This window comes from Uranotaenia lowii, chromosome 2 (genome assembly GCF_029784155.1).
Source record: "Uranotaenia lowii strain MFRU-FL chromosome 2, ASM2978415v1, whole genome shotgun sequence".
Classification (NCBI taxonomy): Eukaryota; Metazoa; Arthropoda; class Insecta; order Diptera; family Culicidae; genus Uranotaenia; species Uranotaenia lowii.
The window spans coordinates 137,725,235-137,745,854 of record NC_073692.1 but is presented as its reverse complement, the minus strand read 5'-3'; the positions used below and the strand labels follow the sequence as shown (position 1 = coordinate 137,745,854).

The 20,620-nt window shown below is 35.7% G+C and overlaps 1 protein-coding gene across 12 annotated transcripts in view; it reads left to right on the top strand.

The window, feature by feature from the left end:
* LOC129749663 (probable nuclear hormone receptor HR3) overlaps window positions 1–20,620 on the top strand; it is a 554,515-nt gene that overhangs the window by 521,519 nt on the left and 12,376 nt on the right. For 7 of the 12 annotated variants that reach the window (XM_055744698.1, XM_055744701.1, XM_055744699.1 and 4 more), the window contains 7 exons: window positions 3,971–4,136; window positions 4,206–4,372; window positions 4,559–4,987; window positions 15,565–15,822; window positions 16,072–16,175; window positions 16,242–16,388; window positions 16,472–16,715. In XM_055744698.1, the coding sequence (XP_055600673.1) occupies window positions 3,971–4,136; window positions 4,206–4,372; window positions 4,559–4,987; window positions 15,565–15,822; window positions 16,072–16,175; window positions 16,242–16,388; window positions 16,472–16,715 (1,515 nt within the window). The remainder of the gene's footprint in view (window positions 1–3,970; window positions 4,137–4,205; window positions 4,373–4,558; window positions 4,988–15,564; window positions 15,823–16,071; window positions 16,176–16,241; window positions 16,389–16,471; window positions 16,716–20,620) is intronic. The other 5 variants (XM_055744694.1, XM_055744692.1, XM_055744693.1 and 2 more) reach the window with 5 other exon arrangements.

Here is a 20,620-nt window from a genome sequence, read left to right as displayed (position 1 = left end):
CTGAATACATACAATGATGTAACTCATATATTATAGCTGTTTTCTATGACTAAATAAGAGTTTTCCTTAAGGTGGCCATTATGCCTTTATCTCCCCTACATCAAATAATTGATTGTGACATTTTGGGAGAAAGGTTTTTTTTTAAAGACGAGAAAAAAAATTCTAAGTTTGTTGATTTTCAATTCAAATTCACACATTTAAAGACCCTATGAAAGAGAACATCCCCATTTCTTGCGCAAAAGTCAAATTCTTATCGTTTTGCTATTGTCTGAGTTCATTGCGATGCTTAAATAAGCGACTTGACATATTTTTCTCGCTTTTAGTCAAATTTGCAATAATTAAAAACTTTTAAAACGATAAAAGAAAACTCAGTTATTTCCAACTTTTTTTAAATTTGACTAAATGTGCTCAATTGGTTATTCAAGCATCGCAATCAACAAAGACAATAACAAAACGATGAAAATTTGACTTTTGACGAGAAATGGGGATGTTCTCTTTCACAGGGCATTTCAATGGGTGAATTTGTATTGAAAATTAACAAACTTTGGATTTTTTTTTCTTGAGTTAAAAAAATAACCCATCTCCCATAATGTCACAATCAACTTTTTGATGTATGAAATGCCGTAAGAAAATATTTTTTTGGTTTGCACCAATTCGAGATATGACAGTTTCAAAAGTACAAGTTTTTGCTGAAAAATCACTTATATCTAACTAACGAACGCCTCCAGATACAAGTTTGCGCTTTGAGAATAAAATGTGTAAAATTTTATTAGAGAATACTATTAGAGATAAGTTAAATGAATTAATCCAAATTGGAAACACAAGAGAATATGGAAGAGTACAGCTTGTACAAATGCATGTTTTACATATGCGCTATTGGCATACCCCTCTCGAGAGAAAATACGTCCAAAATTTAAAAAATACCGACAAGAATTCAAAACTGATTCAGATTCAAAACATTTGCTTCCGACGTTTTGAACTTGAAACAATACTGAACTCTGCCTGCTTTAGTTGACCTTGACCTATTTGCTCCCTCTCCAGATTCAACTTCAATGATTTCCAATAGACACAAATATAAGATACGTATGTATCTGGGAAGTACTGGAAAAGTTGCCTCGTATGACATGGACCAGTATCCCAGTGGCAGTATTCTTTATGCCGCTGCCACACAGCGCTTGAGCTTATAGCATTGGTGTCTTGCTCCTTTTGGTACATTTTCCTAGAATATTTGATCTTTTTAAGACATTCCAGTTCCGAGATATAGCTAAGTAATCAAATATCCCCAGCTATGCAAAATAAATTTTAAAATTATCTATTATATAAAATTCTCTTGTAACGGTGTTTGTAGTACTACTCCTCCGAAATGATCCAACCGATTCAAATGAAATTATTTTTAGAATATTCTGTGGGCATGCGAATCGGTTTATATCGAACAAAAACAACAAAAAGTCGCATCAATTGTCCGTAATCATTAAATTTGTAATAAACTGAATCAAATTAAAGTCATGGCCTTCAATTTTATCGAGGTTTTCTTTCTTTTCGGCGCCGGGCGGTTTGTTTTTCGTCTCCATGGTCGAGGCGTCGCGAGCAAGCGTCGTAGGAGGTTAGTAACTATGGCATAGCATACTGTTTAGTGAGAATATTTGGGCGCGCATTTCTCAACCAAGTATAATTTCAATGCATGTGGTGGCCATACGAAGCCTAGATGTGTTTTTTCTTCTTGATTCCTAGATCATTTGTACAGCACAAAGTAAAGAATGACGCTTACATTTGATCCAGATTGATATTTTGCCGATCAAATCAAAACCATTTAAACGATATGAAAAAATTAAAACTTTAATTCGTGTTATTTAAAGAAGGAATTGTTGTCTGAATAATATGAATTTAGTACTGATGCGTATGAAATAATGGTATGACTCTTTGCGGATATTTGAAAAAAAGAAAAATGGAAAGATTTGGTTTATAATCCAATTCGCTAGAAATATTTTACGAACATGTAGAAATGTGCTTCACAGAAGTTGTATCAAGCGCCTTTAATTTTATAGAACAACCACAAAATCCGTTGCAAATGAACAGACACATGAACTGAACAAGAACTTGTCCTTTAAAATGGATTATATAGGATTGATGTTCATTTAAAAGCCGAATGCAAAGAATTGCAAACGTTCAACATTTACACAAAAATGTATGCATGGTTTCTTAATTTATAAATGGTTGGGCCCAAATACACAATCTGACTAAATAAACTTAACTTTTTTTTTTTTAAATCGTTCACCAAAAAACTGTTTACAGGTTCCCTGTTGGTTTACACAGAATTCAACTACATACTTAACATAAATGTGTGTTTTTGTTTAAGAAATTTTGACTACATAGAAGAGACTTTAGATCCGATTGTTTGTTGTAATTTTTTTTGTGATTGATTTTCCAGAAGCATAATTTTTTGGATAGCAGAAGCAGAATTTTTTTTTGATAAGTTTTTATTATGACCTAAAAGTGTTGAAAATAATATTAACTCCTGTCATTTCACACGGTGAAACAAGTGGCAACACGCCTTTTAGCCATGAAACATATACCAATTTTTCTCTAAAATAGTCAGATAGGGTATCCCGAGTGTTTAATTTGAAGCGAATATTTAAAATTTTTAAATGTCGAGGTAAATTTCGAGGTAAATGTACATGAAAATTTCCAGAAAAAAGAATGAAATGATCGTAGCCTTAAAAGATTAGTTCTTTTTTATGTATTTAATTTTTCAAAACCTGCATTCCAATTAAATGTTATTAAATCTTGAAAATATCACATAATCTTAAACAGAATCGCAAATCACCTTCAACACTGTTTAGGAAAATTTTAAATCAGACAACAATGGTTTAAATTGGCAGGTATGTCTTTAAGGAAAAAATGAAAATAAAAATGCTTTAATACGGTTGAAAAACAAAAAAATTAAACATAAATTTTCTCCTTTCAAAACCAAATTCAATTCCTTTGAACATTAACCCAATAAATAAAGTCTTCTTGATTTAATTTGCATTTTTTGCTCGAACAAATAAAAAAAAAGAGCGAACTTTTTTTTTGAACATGATTTTGATGAAAATATGGAAATAAAAAACCACTGCTTCCAAAGGCGAGGAAAGCGAAGCTGCTTGAAAATGGTTTGTAAAAAATCTTATCTAATGTTTTTATTTCTTCAGTACTAAAAAAATTTACCATCAAAAGCTACTCGGGAGCTAAAAGTGCTGCGCTAGGCAGAATATTGGGCAAAACTCCATAAATTGTCCCGATATCAAAAATTCTTCTTCCATAAAGTTTCATATGCAATGAAATCCAATAAATGAGAAACTTTTGATTTCGATTTAAACCTTAAAGTGAACTCGAGCAAAGCGGAGAAAATCAACTAAATGGTATACAATAAATAAAACATAGATATAATCACATATGTTATTTATGGAACAAGTTATAAAGAGTAGATTTTTTTAAAGCAAGAGGCTTGCCAAGTTTGATGGTAACGTTGCAACGCGTTGAGTGCTGAAAAAATCGAATTTGCAACGGGAAGCTGTTACCTGATTTCATTCGCCAATATTCAAAGCATCCGAATCAAAGAAAAGTAAACGAAAAGGATTCATGTAATATGCATGTAAAATTGATAGGAGAGAATTTTTTAATAATTTATGAAAAGACCCGTGGAATTGAGTTAAAATTCCTAGATTTGATTCCGATATAATTGAGCGGGACAATTCGAGCAAACGGAAAAGATGGATATGTTAAAAAACTAGGACATGTTCAAGAAAGCGATACGATTAACAACTCAAGACTTGATGTTGTTTTTAAGCCAAACAGCGAAAAAAAAAATTAAATTGACGCCAAGTTTAACATGGTAAGACGAAGTTTACCGGGTCTGCTAGTTTGTTTATAAAATTTTTCATTTGAAGAGAGATGTTAAAATCTTATGTTATCATTCTTCTTTCCATTCCAGCCGTCAAGTTCGGGCGGATGTCCAAAAAGCAGCGAGAGAAGGTGGAGGACGAGGTACGGTACCATCGAGCGCAGATGCGAGCCCAAAGCGATGCCGCCCCGGACAGTTCCGTATTCGACAATCAGACGCCCTCGAGTAGTGACCAGCTGCATCACGGTTACAACGGGTAGGTCCCCGGAAGCTGATAGAACATCCTTTCTATGATTTTTGTTTGAAATTTTCCTCTCCTTGTCAGGTACGCGTACAACAATGAAGTCGGCTACGGGAGTCCTTACGGCTATTCGACGTCGGTTACACCTCAACAAACCATGGGCTACGACATCTCGGCGGATTACGTGGACAGTACGACAACTTATGAGCCTAGAAGTACGATAATAGACTCAGATTTCATAAGTGGACACAGTAAGTATTCGTGTTAGAGTTAAGGCATTGATGATTCCTAGCCGAATCATAAGCAAGCAAGCATTCTAGAAGGTGCATGTGATCTGACCTGTGATTGACTAACCCAGAAGCCCCATTATCTGGTGTCGGGTTCCTCTTCCTCTGTATTGTACATACGTGTTCCTTTCTACTAACCCCACCTTCCAGACAAGGACAGCTCACCGACCAACCATCGAGCAATAACGCTGAACGATATTCGTCTAGCGCGGGTCCAGCAAACCTCGGCAGCGACCACAACGGCCAACGGAAGTGGCCAGCAGCAGCAGCAGTTGAACCCAAATCAGACAGCAATAACTTCACTCCCCAATCCCCAAACCACCGGAAGCAACAACAATAACAACAACAACAGCACAAATAGTACAATTATCACGATCAAACAGGAACAGCTTACCAGTGTGGACAACATAGTGGGAAGTTTCGTCGATTCGACGACCTTCCTGCCATCGCCAACGAGCCAACAACAGCAGGGTCAGCAACAGCAACAGCAGATGGTTGGACCCAACGCCATGGTTCAGTCGGCGAATACCGGTACGAATAATGGACCCCTTATGGGCCAAACTGTAGTGTCTGGATCAGGTGATTGAAGTATACTAACCCAGAAGGCTAGCCAGTTGCTAGCCAGACAATCACACCTGTGCACATTTCCAGGGGGTTACGTGACTGGATGTCGAGCTTTTTCCATTAGATTTATCTAAAAGTTATTTAGTAGGTAGTAGTGAAACTACTTCTAATACACCTCGCCTTGAAACGTTTCTTCGCAGATCCTTCATAAATTTTCAATTTTTTTTAGATTTCACACTTACTTTTCACAAAGTATAAACTGTGTACATAGGTGAAAGAAAATTAGTCCCACCAGCTTATCAATACACTACCTTATTTGCCAAAGACAATGTGTTTGAAATCATGTCCTTGGGTTCCAACCAAGGAACACAGCCTAATTAAGTAGGGGAAAACTGTACAAAACGCACCGTTAAGCATTAAAGCTATTTACAGCGCTAAAAATCATGTAAGAACCGAAATAAACGTTCTCGACGATTCAGGGATTTATTTAACGTCTTACTAGAAAGACGAAATAACGATAAAATTCAATTTTGATGATATTTTTGTTAAAAACTCAGTCAGCTAGAGAACACACCGTGGGATAGAACGCCGAAACTAGGGGACAGAACGCAGCATTCCGGAAGGGTGGTCAGAAATAGTATAATGATTATATGAAATATAGTTATTGTTACATCAAATGTTTAGTAACATGTTCTTCACATTTTTATAAACTAAGCATACTTTGGCAAAAACTTATTTGTTATTGCTAAACGTATCGAAAATATCGCTTTTTGAAATACACTTTTTGATACCTAGTAAAACGCCTTCAAGTAGGCAACGAAATTCAATTTCTTGGCTGATATCTCGGCAAACATGGCGGCAAATGATTTTTTCGAATAAAATATTAGTGCACCTTTAAAACTTGAAAAAAGACGAAATTTTATACAACTATACATTCTTATCGTAATTTGGGAGTCAGCAGATAAAAATAATGACATTTCCTTTTGATATTCGGTTTTTCTCAAAAATTAACAACATTCTAAATTTGAGTGTAAAACACGTGGTCTGGTGCGCATTCTGCCCCAATTTTTATCAGATTGCTTTTAGTTGAAATTTGTAAAAAATTAATGAAATATGAAACAAATATTAATAGTCTTCCAAAGGGGCCTACGATTGGAGAAAAGAAAAGCTGAAATTTTATCAATCTGTGAAGTTTGGTTTGCAATAAAACCTTAAATGTTAATCATGAAAAATCACAAGTTTCACGCAGATTCGATTTATCATTCTGTTTCTAAGAGTTTAAGTCGTTCCAATGAAATTTTCACCGAAGAAATTATAGAGAATGTTTGCCGCAACAAAAATAAAGAAAAACATCATTCGTAGCCATAAGTTGGAGTATTTTTAAAAAATAATGGTATGGGCCATCTTACCCCGCTGGTGCGTCTTGTACAGTTTTCCCCTACTCTTATGTGAATTCCTAACCAATAAGCTCCTCAAGAATCTGAATCAAATTCCGGGCAGAACCAGAAAAAAGATCAGAAGTAATACCTATATGGTTCAGGCCCAAGATACAAATAAACTTCTTAATAAATAAAATCATGATCCAATCCCGATCCTGATCTGGATGTGGATGAGTATCAGAATCATGATAAGATCAGGATCAAGATCAGGTCCCCGAACTGAGTCAAATTTAGAATCAGAAAGGTCTAGGCTCCGAATTCAAAATATGCTTAGAATCTACATTTGAATCCTGTTCAAAATTAGGTTGATTCTCAGGATAAAAATCCAAAGCCGAATCAGGGAGAAGAATCGGGATCAGAATCACAATAATTAAAATTTAGTACCAAGCCGAATTTAGGTGTTAGAATAGTATCAGAAAATGCATATTGATAAGAAGTTCGAAAAACAGCTACCTTTGAATACCCGTCAAGAATTCTGTGTTTCGTGTTTTATAAATCTAAAAATGCCAAAATGTCACAAATTACGTCAACTTTCTAATTCATTTTCAGAAAATTTTCAACTGTAAGTGAAACAGGTTTAGCGGTTTATTCGTAAAAAAGTACGGTTTTTACAATATAGCTTCAAACTCCAGCTTTTTCAGACACTAAGTGATTTTCTTCCGAGCACTGATTAACTGACTTACAGCCTTTTTCTCGAAGCATGTTTTTTCGGATTTTTTTTCTTGGGCTTTGGAAAACTTTAAAATAAATTATTGTAGCTGAACATTGTCAGAGAATTATATTTGAGTCACGTTACAAGCTTTCCAAAACTATAAATTTTGTAAAAATCAGATGAAAAACAAGATAATTTTAGCGGGAGAAGTGTTAAGGGTCATTTGACCCCCGACGGTATGAAAAGGAATATACAAAGTGTCGGAATGTTAAGTGTTAAAACTAGAAAAGATCTTATTATTCATGTGTTTCATAGATAATAAATTTTTTACTAGGTCTACTAAAACTTACTTATTATAAAATAAAAACTAAACAAAGGAAAACTATCTACTAAAGTCTGCTTCATTTAATATTGGAACACAAACAATTGCGTGTAGTTCAGTCATTTATTAACGAATTCATAATTTGTTTTTCATACAAATGTAGCATTTTCTTTACTCTTTCATAAAAAAAAATTAAAAAATTTTTCATTGCTGTTTCGAAGAAATTCTCGTACTTTTCCCGTAATACGGCACATTAGGCGGCGCACACCCTTTTCGTCCACCGTTTTGGCGATTTGATTCCACCAGTTCTTCATTTGAGTCATGTTCCTAACAAGTTTTCCCTTTGCCTTAAGCCTCCGCTTCGTGATTGCCCAATATTTCTCTATCGGCCGGAACTGGCGGCAGTTTGGGGGGTTGAGGTCCTTCGGTATTACGCTGACCCCGTTCGTTGCGTACCATTCCATAACCGTTTTGCTGTAATGGCAGCTTGCGAGGTCCGGCCAAAACATTACTGGACGGTCGTGGGCACGAATAAACGGCAGAATCCGTTTCTGTAGGCACTCTTTTTTGTAGACTTCTGATGTCATTGTCTTGTCAGTGAGAAAGACTTTGGTTTTCTGTCCACAACTGCATATCCCCTGCCAAATCATGTACTTGCGGGCGAATTTATCCGCAAACACGAACTTAAATTTTGCAGGTACATCCCCCCGAGCCGTCGCCAAATAAAATTTTTGACCTGGGATTTGGCCAAAGTCCGCCTTCACGTAGGTCTAATCGTCCATCAGAATACATCCGTCGAACTTGGTCAGCACTTGGTCGTACAGCTTTCGAGCACGGATTCTGGCCACACTGTTCTGCTTCAGCGTCCGATTTGGCTGTTTGCTGGCTCGGAATGACCTTATTCCTTCCCGGAGACGAATTCGTCGCACCGTACTGTGAGCGGCCTGGAACTTATTGGCCAAATCGCGGTCTGAAAGATTGGGATTCCTCTTGACGGCCTTGATGACTTTCCCACGCAGTTTCCAGTCGACAGTTCCACTCCGACGCTTCGAATGCGGCTTCCGAGCCGTCGTCAATGTTTCCTTGTACTGCTTGATAACACGCCATACGGTATTTCTGGGCATTTTAAGCTGTTTAGCTAGCTTCGATGCCGACAACAATGGATTTTCAAGAAAACTGTGCACAATTTGATCTCTCCGTTCGGCTTCCATGGCGGTTGTTTACAAAATGCTATCGTTTGGTGTTATGACATAAATACATGGTGAAAGGTAATGAATTTCCCGACACGTGGGTGAAAAAAGTTTCCAAATCCGTCCACTAGGAGCGCCACAATGAGCAAAAGAATTTGTTCCAATATTAAATGAAGCAGACTTTAGGCTTTAAGTTTTATGAAATTTTATTAAAGTTGGCCGAAGTTTTAACGATTAGTTTTTCCTTTAAATAACTGTACTCAGTTTTTTTTATGCTTTGAACAAGTTCCTAAACATGATAAGATTTCAAATCGGGATCAAAATTAGAATATGTTTCTGGATCGGGATGAGATATAGGATTGAATTCGAATCAGTTACTGAATCTTGATCAAGATGGGAATAAGGATCAGATAACGGTTCAGGAGCAGAAATAGATTTCGATAAGTAATGAATATTGCAATTTGCTTATCTATTATTTCTATTATTTACGAAATCAATGTAAAGAAAATTAATTGAAATTTACATTTTTGTGTAAGCTTAAAGGCGGGCGCACAATAGCCCGTCGGGCGTCGCGTCGCGTCAGCGTCGTGTTGACATTTCATTTTGAGGATATCATTTTCCGTTTGAGCCGTTTTCAATGTTTTTATCGAAGTTTGGTACAAATAGAACCAAAATTTTTAAAAATCCATTTTTTTTAATTCAAATTTTTTAATTGCCTTTATTAATAATTTTTCTACAAATAAATCTTTTACACCTTTGAAGAAATCAACGATTTGTCATACTGGTTCGAGTTTACAGTTTACAGTAATCGAGTTTACAGTGCTGTATTGTTAAAAAATATTTAAGCTTTTTCATATCTATACTTGGTAATACTTTTGTTTCTTTCGGCCGTCTTTCACGTTTTTCTCAGAGCTGCGCTTGATTTACAAAATATACACAAGTGAATTAAATTATTTTTGAAAATGTGAAAAACTTGAATTATATGGGTAAAAAAACAATCATTTTTATTGCTGCCTTTGTTGAGATAACATAACACAACAATCACACACTAATAACACAATAAGATTTTCACTCTTGGTTCTGGCGGGAGCTGTCGATACACTATCGGTAGAAGAATTGGGTGGAGGTAGACCATCGGAATATTCATCATTTCTTCCCTTGAAGACGTCTGCTCTGGAAGGTGTCTACTCTGCAGGCGTTGCTAGTACCGCCAATGGGACTGGTTGTAGTTTAGTTCCACTTTCCTGGGAGACGACCAACCGCTTTCCTGCTCTACCTTATAAATTTTTAATTTAATCACAACGAAAAATTTTTAATTTCACTCGCATAAACTTTACACCGTGAACGAAGAAACGAACCAAAACAAACTTTTGGTTGCTATGTCACCTGACGCTGTATTGTGATGCAAAAATCGTCGGGTGCGTCGCGTCAGCGTTTTAGTACTCAACGACGGCGTTGACAGCTGACACGACGCGACGTCCGACGCGGTATTGTGAGGCAGCCTTAACTTCGTATTAAAAGACTACAGAAAAACTTTCAACGTTCATTTTGATGATTTCAACTCTGTATATTCAATTATGGACTTGATGTCCATGTCCATGGAGTTTATAATAACTCTTAGTAAAATTATTTTCTTCCATTTAGACCCAGAATAAAGATTTTAAATAATGATTCAGCAACCGATATGAAGAAGCAGATTTAGAATTCTTAGCCAATTTTAAACAAATAAACATTCATAATCAATCAAATAATTTAGATATTTTTTATATCTATCCGGAACCAGAAAATGATGGATTGAGGATAAAACAAAAAGATTTTAAAAACAATTTGATTTAAAATTTTTTCTTAACATATTACGAGAACCAAAATGAGTGTTCATCAACAGTTGAGATAAATATCCAAACAAGTAAAAAGGCACAGGAGCAAAAGTGCTGTATAACGAGAAAAGGGATTCTAGAAAAATTTTAAGAAACATCCGAATATTGTAAGTCCTACATATTGGAATGACAGTTGAAAAAATGTTAACTTCTCATTTTACAGAAAGTCTAAAAATATATTAATAACTTATGGCCAGGAATGGAATTTATAAATTGTAAAGATAATCTAGATGAGACATTTTAAAATCTTTATGGCTTCATCAGATGGTTCCCAGACGTACGGGGTAAGATGGCCCCCAAGCTGCATTTCTTCGTTTGATTGACGATTCTTTTGCCCAAAATTGGCCTTTTCGGCTTTCAAGGCTTCTTGTATTAGATGTGAGTGCTGGCGATTAAAAACTGTTGGGGTTGGAAAACAAAAAGGTGCAATTCTTCCATATTCTTGCAAAAGCTTTTTTGGAGTTGGTTCAAAATTAATTTTTTCCATCCCATTTTCAAAAAAAAAAATTACCAATTATAAAATAGATTTGATTTCAACCTCTCTGTGTAACTGGTCTGCTCGGAACCTTGACCAGCAATGATTGCTTCTTGAAAGTTTGCCAGATTGCAAACCGCTCAAATCCGTAGGTTGGACGAAAAACGAAAATTGTACTGAAATGAAACTTATTACCAATTTTTTATTGTCTTCAAGTAGAATTTTCGTTTATTCGCAGAGTACCTATAATTTTTTCGATAATCCGTAGATTTCGTAGAATTGGCAACTGGGGATTTTTTTTTATTATCTGACGGGTTTGCGCCGGGGGTCTTCAGATTTTTCCCAAAATTGAAAATTTGGTTCATTTTTGCGACTTAAAAACACATGTATTTTTTCAGATTTCTAACATTTTTATTTTTTGAGTTAGCTTCGGTTAAATTTTTTTGTAAATAAAAAATAACCGTTTTTCAAAGCTACATAACTCTGTTATTTTTCAACGGAAATTATAAAATAGCACATCAAAATGCATTGAAATTTTATCAGCTTTCCAAATAAAATAGTTGAAAAAAATTAAATAATTACCTTCATCATGAAAAGTTGTAAATAAACTTTAAATGGCGTCTAAAAGTACCGTCTGCACCACCGAATATTTTGCAAAAAATACCATTGTACAGCTCGATTCATGATGCAACTTTCATGTGAAGACACCAAAGTGGGCCATTAACACCTTGAAGAGTTATGAAAGAAATAATGACAATAAATCTCTTTTTTTGCATCGAAAACAAACAATGGTCGAACAACTGAAATCACATATGGAGATAGCAAGCACTTCTAACAACATGGAAACAAAAGAACTTATCAAAGTAGGTAAAAAACACTATTTTTCTATCCTTTTCAGACTGCCCCTACTCGCATAACAGTCCCATATGAATTTTCATCATTTTAGTTCAACATAAGGCTTCAAAATAGAACACTTAAAAAAGAGGTTTTGTTCTAGCAATATCGAAAAAAATATCAATTCGTGGCTGTCGTATATGGAATATATCTGAATAACAGCCCCATATGTGAAATACCACGGATGTGGTTACTTTTCAATGCTTTTTTCGGCGAAATAGTCTTTGGTTTATTGCTTTGAATCATTTAAACATTTTTTCAATTCACTTGATGTCGAATGATGCACAGTAGTTTTCGAAGGAAGGTCTGACTTTCTTAGGAATGACTTCCTGAGCGAAAAATTATCGGATGCAGTCAAAAATCGTAAAAAGATTCAACTAACAATGTGGAATTCACGATATTTTTTCCAAAAGTATGCTTTTTTCTGGCAATTGCATTTAGAAGTTCTAAAATGATCAAAAAAGGTTTCAAATAAAGTCGATTAACAGTCCCGTAATGAATAAAAATGGTGCTCTCGACCTTACCAATAACCCAATTTCAAAAATTCCAGGTCTTACGATATATTATGACAACCTAGAAACGATTTTCGTTTATGCTGAAAGTGGTGGTCACAATTTAAAAATATATTCCAAAACAGAAAAAGCTGATTTCCTCGCTTGCTTGTTTTCGCATATGGGACTGTTATGAAAGTAGGGGCGGTAGATTGTTGCAGCTTAACTGACTTCATGTTATATCCAAAAATCAAATAACGTATTCGTTTATACTCAGTTTTGCACCAGGTCACAACAAGTTATGCACATTTTACTGTCATTTTTAGAAGTTTATGCGCTAAGTTTTGCATCCGTAATTCCCCAGATTTTATATAAAATGGACGGTGGAACTCTGAAGATTCGTGTGTGAGCGATCGAGGTAGCAAAACACTGACGACGAATTATGTTCTTTCTAGTATGGTAAACCTCAAAACTGGGCGAATGTATAAAACGAATACGGTAGAAGTATCATTTTTTCATCATTTTACAGCCTGGGCTGGCCATACTGAGCTCTTCGATTATTTTTACAACATTTGTGCCATTTTCTCATACTTTTTTTTATCAATGGGAAAGGATTTTGGTGTCCAGTGCATAGCTCCCGATATAAAAACAATGTAAAGCACGCCTATATTTCATTTTTAATCACATTTTTGTGATCCCAAACACAGGGACTGAACCTTCTACTATTGGCATTGATTATGCTTCACAATGATCTTTGATCGAGAAGTTAATAAGTTATATAGTATATGACCAGGTTGTTAAAGCAACATTCCCATTATTAGTTATACCACATTAACAATACGATACTAAGAATTTTGGTTAAAATTTAAAGTCAGTTTTGCTGCAAACACTCTACAAAGCACGAAAAAGAAGTGTTTTTACCTGCTTTGATAAGTTCTATTGTTTCCATGTTGTTAGAAGTGCGCGCTACCTCCATATGTGAGTGCAGTTGTTCGACCATTGTTTGTTTTCGTCGCAAAAAAAGAGATTTATCGTCATTATTTCTTTCATAACTCTTCAAGGAGTTGATGGCCCACTTTGGTGTCTTCAGATAAAAGTTGCATCAGGAATCGAGCTATACAATGGTATTTTTTGCAAAATATTCGGTGGTGCAGACGGTACTTTTAGACGCCATTTAAAGTTTATTTACAACTTTTCATGATGAAGGTAATTATTTAATTTTTTTCAACTATTTTATTTGGAAAGCTGATAAAATTTCAATGCATTTTGATGTGCTATTTTATAATTTCCGTTGAAAAATAACAGAGTTATGTAGCTTTGAAAAACGGTTATTTTTTATTTACAAAAAAATTTAACCGAAGCTAACTCAACAAATAAAAATGTTAGAAATCTGAAAAAATACAAGTGTTTTTAAGTCGCAAAAATGAACCAAATTTTCAATTTTGGGGAAAATCTGAAGACCCCCGGCGCAAATTGTCAGATAATAAAAAAAAATCCCCAACTCTGTTTCTTGATTTGACCAAGGCGGGTAAAGCTTCAGGTGTGTTCTTATACCAATGCACGGAATCGTCCATCTTGTGACAGGCAATCGTAATCGTAGGCATGGTAGACGAACAATTCGCTGTCAAAAAACGCTCCGTCTCCACCCCCACCAATGAGAAACTTTTGGTACCCCTTGCCAACTTTTCCTCAATATGCACCCACCCTACTGACCCACCCTGGATTTGACCGTAAGTTAGAGGTGCCAGATGTCCTAATTCATCAGGATTCGTCCTGATTTTCGAGAGACCGTCCTGATTTGTCAAAAACTCTCAAATTGTCCTGATTATTAAAAATGTGTCTTTAAAGTGTTCTGAATTGTTCTGATTTTCAAAAAAAGAACATCTAAATTATAGTCAAATTTTTAATTAAACTATGAGAAATTCGATCAAATATGTAAAAAAACCCGCTTAACCGATGGTAATCGTCGGTTCAGATGATATTGAAATGGTTTTTTTTTTTTTTGATATTAACTTTAGGTCAGCCAAGAAGCTGCTTACGTTTGTTGCATAATTTAAGGCGTTTACAGCACCTGTATTTCGCCTTTGTTTATGTAATCTCGACAGATCTGTAAATTATTTCCTTGAATTCAGAGGTGTCCTGAAAAATCCTGATTTTTTCTTCGCGGTGTCCTGATTTTTGACAACAACACCTGGCACCCCTGCCGTAAACAGAGGCAAGCCCGACGCAATGATAGAGAAGCAACAGAGAGATCAATAGTGAGCAAATGACTAGTGCGAAATAGGGCTTGGGCCTGCTAAAAAGAAAAAAGCCTGCTTTTCACTCTTACACAGATTTCCATAAGAATGACAGCTAATCAGAGTGAAATTAGAGTGAAGGCTATTGCTCTCTCCGTTTAACACACGAGAAATCGTACACCGGGATAGCGAGCGCCCGTCGCCCATGTACATGGAATGTATCCAGTGATGCCACACATACCGATTTTTGAGGAAATTTTCCGGATTTTTTACAAAACATTCCGATTTCATACCAGATTTTTTTTTTGGAGATTTTTTTTCGTTACAGAATATTGGTACATACATATGCGCAATGTGAAGTTAAATTAAAACCAAGATAGGAATCTTAAATCATAGAACTAATTGAAAATTTAAGGTGAAAATTTATTAAACTTTAATATAATGACAGAACATAGAACTACAAAAACGAGTCTGAGTAGGTATTACTTTCATCCAGAAAATTATGAAGCCACTTGTGTTGGAATGCACAACGTGTGTGGAAAAAGATGTAATGACTTTTTTCGGATTTTCAGTTGTTCTGATTGAAATTATAAAAACTTATTATTAGATATAGGATTCAGTTTGAAGCTTTCTTCAATGCCGAGCCAATGCTCCACGCTTAAACTTTTTGTTCGAAAAAGTAGGCTTCGTCACGAAAGGGTTACAAAAAGATTTAATAAAAACACTACGAATCTGCCACATATCATTCGAATACTTATAGGTAGATATGCTTATATCCAGTCACGTGGTCCCTCTATCTGCACATAGTAATCCAATTAATCAACCACTAACCAACCCGCACCCCTTGTTTGAAATTTTATATATTTCGTATTATGCTAACCACCATCACCAACCCAATCAATCATTGGTTCACGTGGCGGGGGCCCAACATAATCCACCCACCCACATACACTCGCAAAAAAAATCCAACCACCCTTTGGACCACCTCGGGAAATCACCTCGGCGGGACCATCAGAAGTAACAGGTAACAACCTAAGGCGAAGCGACTGCTGCCAGCAGAACCCGGTGTCGACGGTTGGCAGTAATGTCGGCGGTGGCCATGCCGGGGTAGATCCGGGCCAACCGGTTCCGGTTGCGCATCCACATACGCACCCAGCTGCACCGCAATCGGTGGCACCCCAACAACCACAACAGCAACCGATCGTCAGCCAGAACACACCGGTTTCCTTTGGCGGTGAGGACGATAGTTCCTGCGATTCGCACACCAAATGGGGTAAATCTAGCGCGGGGGCCCCCCTTTTTCCAGCGGGGCCACTGCCCTTATCTCCTCAGTGTTGTTGTTGATCTTCTTACTCATCGATGTTTGTTACCCTTTAGTTCTAGTGAAATTTATGTTTCTTATTTATGTTCTCTTTGGCTGTGGTCGGTACTAATTTGAACGCTTAGTTAGATTACTCTGGAGTGCGTCCCTTTTTCAAGTGTGAACAATCAGCTAAATAATTATTTTCTATTTTAATTACAGCGGAAGGTGATATCAACGACGTGTTGATCAAAACCTTGGCGGAAGCGCATGCAAATACCAACCACAAGCTGGACATTGTGCATGAAATGTTCCGGAAGCCACAGGTAACCATACGTAACAAACGCTTAAAAGGAAACAAACGCTTCAACGGTTTCTTTCCAAAATTTCAGGACGTCTCCCGCATTCTGTATTACAAAAACATGAGCCAAGAGGAGCTTTGGCTCGACTGTGCAGAGAAGCTGACCGCCATGATTCAGCAGATTATCGAATTTGCCAAGCTGATACCGGGCTTCATGCGGTTAAGTCAAGACGATCAGGTAAGTATACGTTAGCCCTAAGAGGTTTACTTCATAAACTTTGAACCACGATTACAACGTTTCATCCTTCCTTCAAAATCCAGATTCTCCTGCTCAAGACCGGCTCGTTCGAGTTGGCAATCGTGCGCATGTCTCGACTGATGGATCTCTCCACCAATGCGGTGCTCTACGGGGACATTATGCTGCCGCAGGAAATGTTCTACACCTCGGATTCGTTCGAGATGAAGCTGGTCGCGTGTATATTCGAGACGGCCAAGAGTATCGCGGAGCTGAAGCTCACGGAAACGGAACTAGCGCTGTACCAAAGTCTGGTGCTCCTGTGGCCTGGTACGTATGAGTTTGCGTGTTGATTGATAATCTTCCCTCTTGAGCCAAGTAAAACTAGTGAACATCTTGATTGAAAACATTTCAACATACAATTCCGAATCCCTCGTCCAACATCGAGTCTTGTTATTGCATAATACCTATCAAATCGTCTTGGTTAAGTGTTACGGAGAAAAATGTTCGAAACGAGTTCTCAAATTAAGAATATCTGCCGGGAAAACGAACTATGCCAAATTACGTGTACATTACAAAAAATCACCGATTTTGTGCGTTTGATGACTTAAAATACTGTTTCAATTTTTTTCGAAACTTAGTAAAGTCGAAACTGATTACGTAGTGTTGGTTATATGAGTTCGCCATACTGTTGTTTTCCCTTGTTTTTGCGTTTCCTGTGCGATGATAGTTCAGGGCAAAATAAACAGCAAATAAAGCTTGTTAGGATACCAGATGACGCCGACTGTGGCTCAGAGGATAGCGTTTAAGTCTTCTGAATGGGGGCATACCAAAAGGCATGCCCTCATTCAACACCTAATAACTTATTTGTCTAAAGAGATGCGGAGTCACGGTCTTAGACAAAGTTGTTAAGCGGTGAATTTCCTTTAGAGAATTTATAAATTGGCACAAAACAGTCAGCAGGCTCGGTTCCACAGAAAACACAAAAATTATGTTGATTTTCCAGTACAAAAGATTCAATTTTCCCATACAAAATTTACTCATGCAAACGTTGCTAAAAAAATTCTGCAAAAAAACCATGAACCAAATCTTAATGACCCCAACTGGACTCAGTCTACTAATACAGTGAGCGAAACAAGAATAGTACCACTATGTGTTTTGCTTGTTAGAATATGAATGATAGAAACTCGAAATTATCTTCTACAATTAGTTTTAAATATTTCAACAGATAAATCGAACATCAGTTGACTTTTTTGGATGGAGCAATTGATGTTAAGGGCCAAAAATATATAAAAAAAAAAGTGCGGAATAAGAAATGTATATATGTACCACTTATGTTTTTCTACAAATATCGATTTTATTTCTTAAAATTTTCTGTGAAAAAGTTAACTATATTGCTTCTACGACCTATTTGAATATTAAACTGTATTTCAAGTCGTTTTCTAGTATTGCAAAGGTCTCTAGGGGTTTTTAAAGAGATTTTCCTCTAGCATTAAGTAATTTAACACTTGAGCTACAACTTTATCAAAACAGCTCAAATGAAGAACATGACGGTAAATGAAGAAACAAACGTTTTGGATTAATTTGGAATAAAAAAAGGGTTTGAATTCAACACTTTGATTTTATTTTCAGTATACCACTCTTTTTCCAATTTCAAGTCGTAGATGGCAGCACCATTTTGCAGTTAAAACCAAATTTTTCCTCTATATTGATTTTCCGGGTAGATTTGGTCTCGTATTCATCATTTCAGGGTATTTTTCCAACACAATTTTTCTGGAGTTCACGGTGAAGAAAGTTTTTCTGGATTTGCAAAATCTCACCAGCCCAAGAATTTACCACTCCCAAAGTTTCTGCTATTCTGCACTTCCAATCCCATAACAAATCATTTATTTAATTATTTGATTAAGTGATCTTAGAAGTTCGAAGGCGTCCACGCGGCCCGAAGTACTTATTTCTTAACCAAAATCATCCACCATACCATAACTATTCCCGAATACCGTAAAACGGGGTAAGATTGATAACTTTTTTCAATATTTCTCGAATATTTTTTCTACTAAGGGGAATGTAGCATGCTTCATATTTTTAAAACCAGTACTGGACTTCTATGCACGTAAAACCTAGTTGCTGAAATTTATTAGACTGCTTAAAATTCGATTTAAAAATCGATTTCGGCTTTGTTTAGAATTTATGCTTTGGAGTAACATTGATCAGCCTCTATTTTAACGGTTTTAACGAGTTTTCTTGATCATACAGGATACATGATATAAAAATAATCATGAAACTCTACAAAATTGAACACAACACTTTCGGTGGCTCAAAAATACTAAATTTGTAATTTTAGGTCCAGTGAATTCTGAGATATACAATGCTGAATTTCGGTGTCTCTTGGTTTAGATTTCTTCGTGGCCGAAAAAAAACTAACTTCGCGGTCCTTAATGTGTTAAGGTCGAACAACAATTAAAATCTAAAGATGGACAATGTATGCTGCATAAATTAAGGGGCTCAATTTTTTAACATTTTTTATAAAATTTCAACTACAAAAAAAAAGAAATTTTGCCTCCATTCAATTCTCTAGGCCCTCGCATTGTTCCTCTTTAATTTTTTCCTTCAAACTTTACCATTTGAAAGGGTTTCTTACTTATATTTTGAATTTTCAAAAACAAAACAAGTTTTTCTCAATTTGAAACTCAACATGTAGGTTTTTAAACGTAGATAAAAATATCAAAATATATTAATTTTAAACTTAGTCATTGATGATTATGTGGAAAAATTTCATGTTGATCAAATTAATCCCGATGATCAATGTTACCCCGTTTTACGGTCGAAAATTGGTCTCAAATCCGTTTAATAACAAGATAGCCATCCACGACCTCATACTTAAAAACTGTGTTTGACTGATTAGAAAAATTAATATTTTTGAATAAGAAGCCTGATTATTAACTCAAATCCAGCCTAGAATCTGTGTTTTATTATGTCACGTCATGTTCATGAAGAAATTAAGCAGTTTGATGGAGCATTGTAGCTCAAGTGCTGAATTCCTTAGTGCTAAAGAGAATCTCTTAAAAACCTTAAAATGCAGTTATCTATTCAAATAAAACATAGAAACAACAAATTCTGATCATGAACAGTTCTATCGATCGTCATACGATTCCGTGATACTGTTTTAAACCTGAGCTGGTCTTAAGTGTTTTGTAACTATTGTATTTTAACACGGACGAAAGAAAAATCAAACTTTTAATCGTGATTATCAAATAATGGATTTTAGCGTTATTTTGGATAGTCATATGACCTTTAAGCTTCGATACAGTGCCACATATGAAAAGGCTCATCAAAACATACGTTGAAGTTAAAAAACAGTTACATATCTTTTTTGTCCACAAGCAGGTAGGTTGAATACTAGATGGTGACCAATTGAAGTTATGCTCCCTGTAAACTGTCCTTAGATATCCATCATTTTTTCCACTCGGGATATTAATTACTTAAATTCAAACGTAACTTGAGTAGAAATCCTACCGAAACTCGTGATGTTTCATTGCTCCTGTAATCCGAGATGAGATTTCTAGGAGTGCTCAGGTGCTTGATCGATCATCGACAATTCGAGACAGCAGTGAGATATACAGTGATTGACAGAAACTTAAAAAAAAATGTTTTCGGAAATGTTGTGTTGGACTATTTTTAAATTCCATCATTGGCCATTGCCATTATCTTATCTTCTTTGTTAAGGAGAAGATGACTAACCATTGTGAATTTTAAACCGTATGTTTCACATACGCGTACATAAGAAGACCAAAATTCATACATATTTGCTAAGTAAATCTTCTTTTCAGATATTTACACGACCTCTATTGAAAAAATGAGTCTGATTCAGCAAAAAAAAATATTGTTCTACTTTGATATATGGTAAAGCTTTTAGTTCGTCCGAAAACATAGCATTAAAAGTGAAAAACGACAAATTATTTCAAATAACAAACATACTTTGAAGAATTGGGACGGTCCGTTTTGCAATTCTCATCGTTTAGTATTTTCAATTCGGTCAAAATTTTCAGCCAAAAATTACAATATTTATAACAAATGGGCAGATACTTGAGAATTTACGATATTTAATAGATGACTTAAAGTTTATCCATCAAACTTCTATCGTTATTGATAAATCTTTCTCAATTTTGTCAATTAATTGCAGTAGAAAGCAGTCAGTTTTGTAGATTGATTTACTCATACACTTTGATTTTATGGAT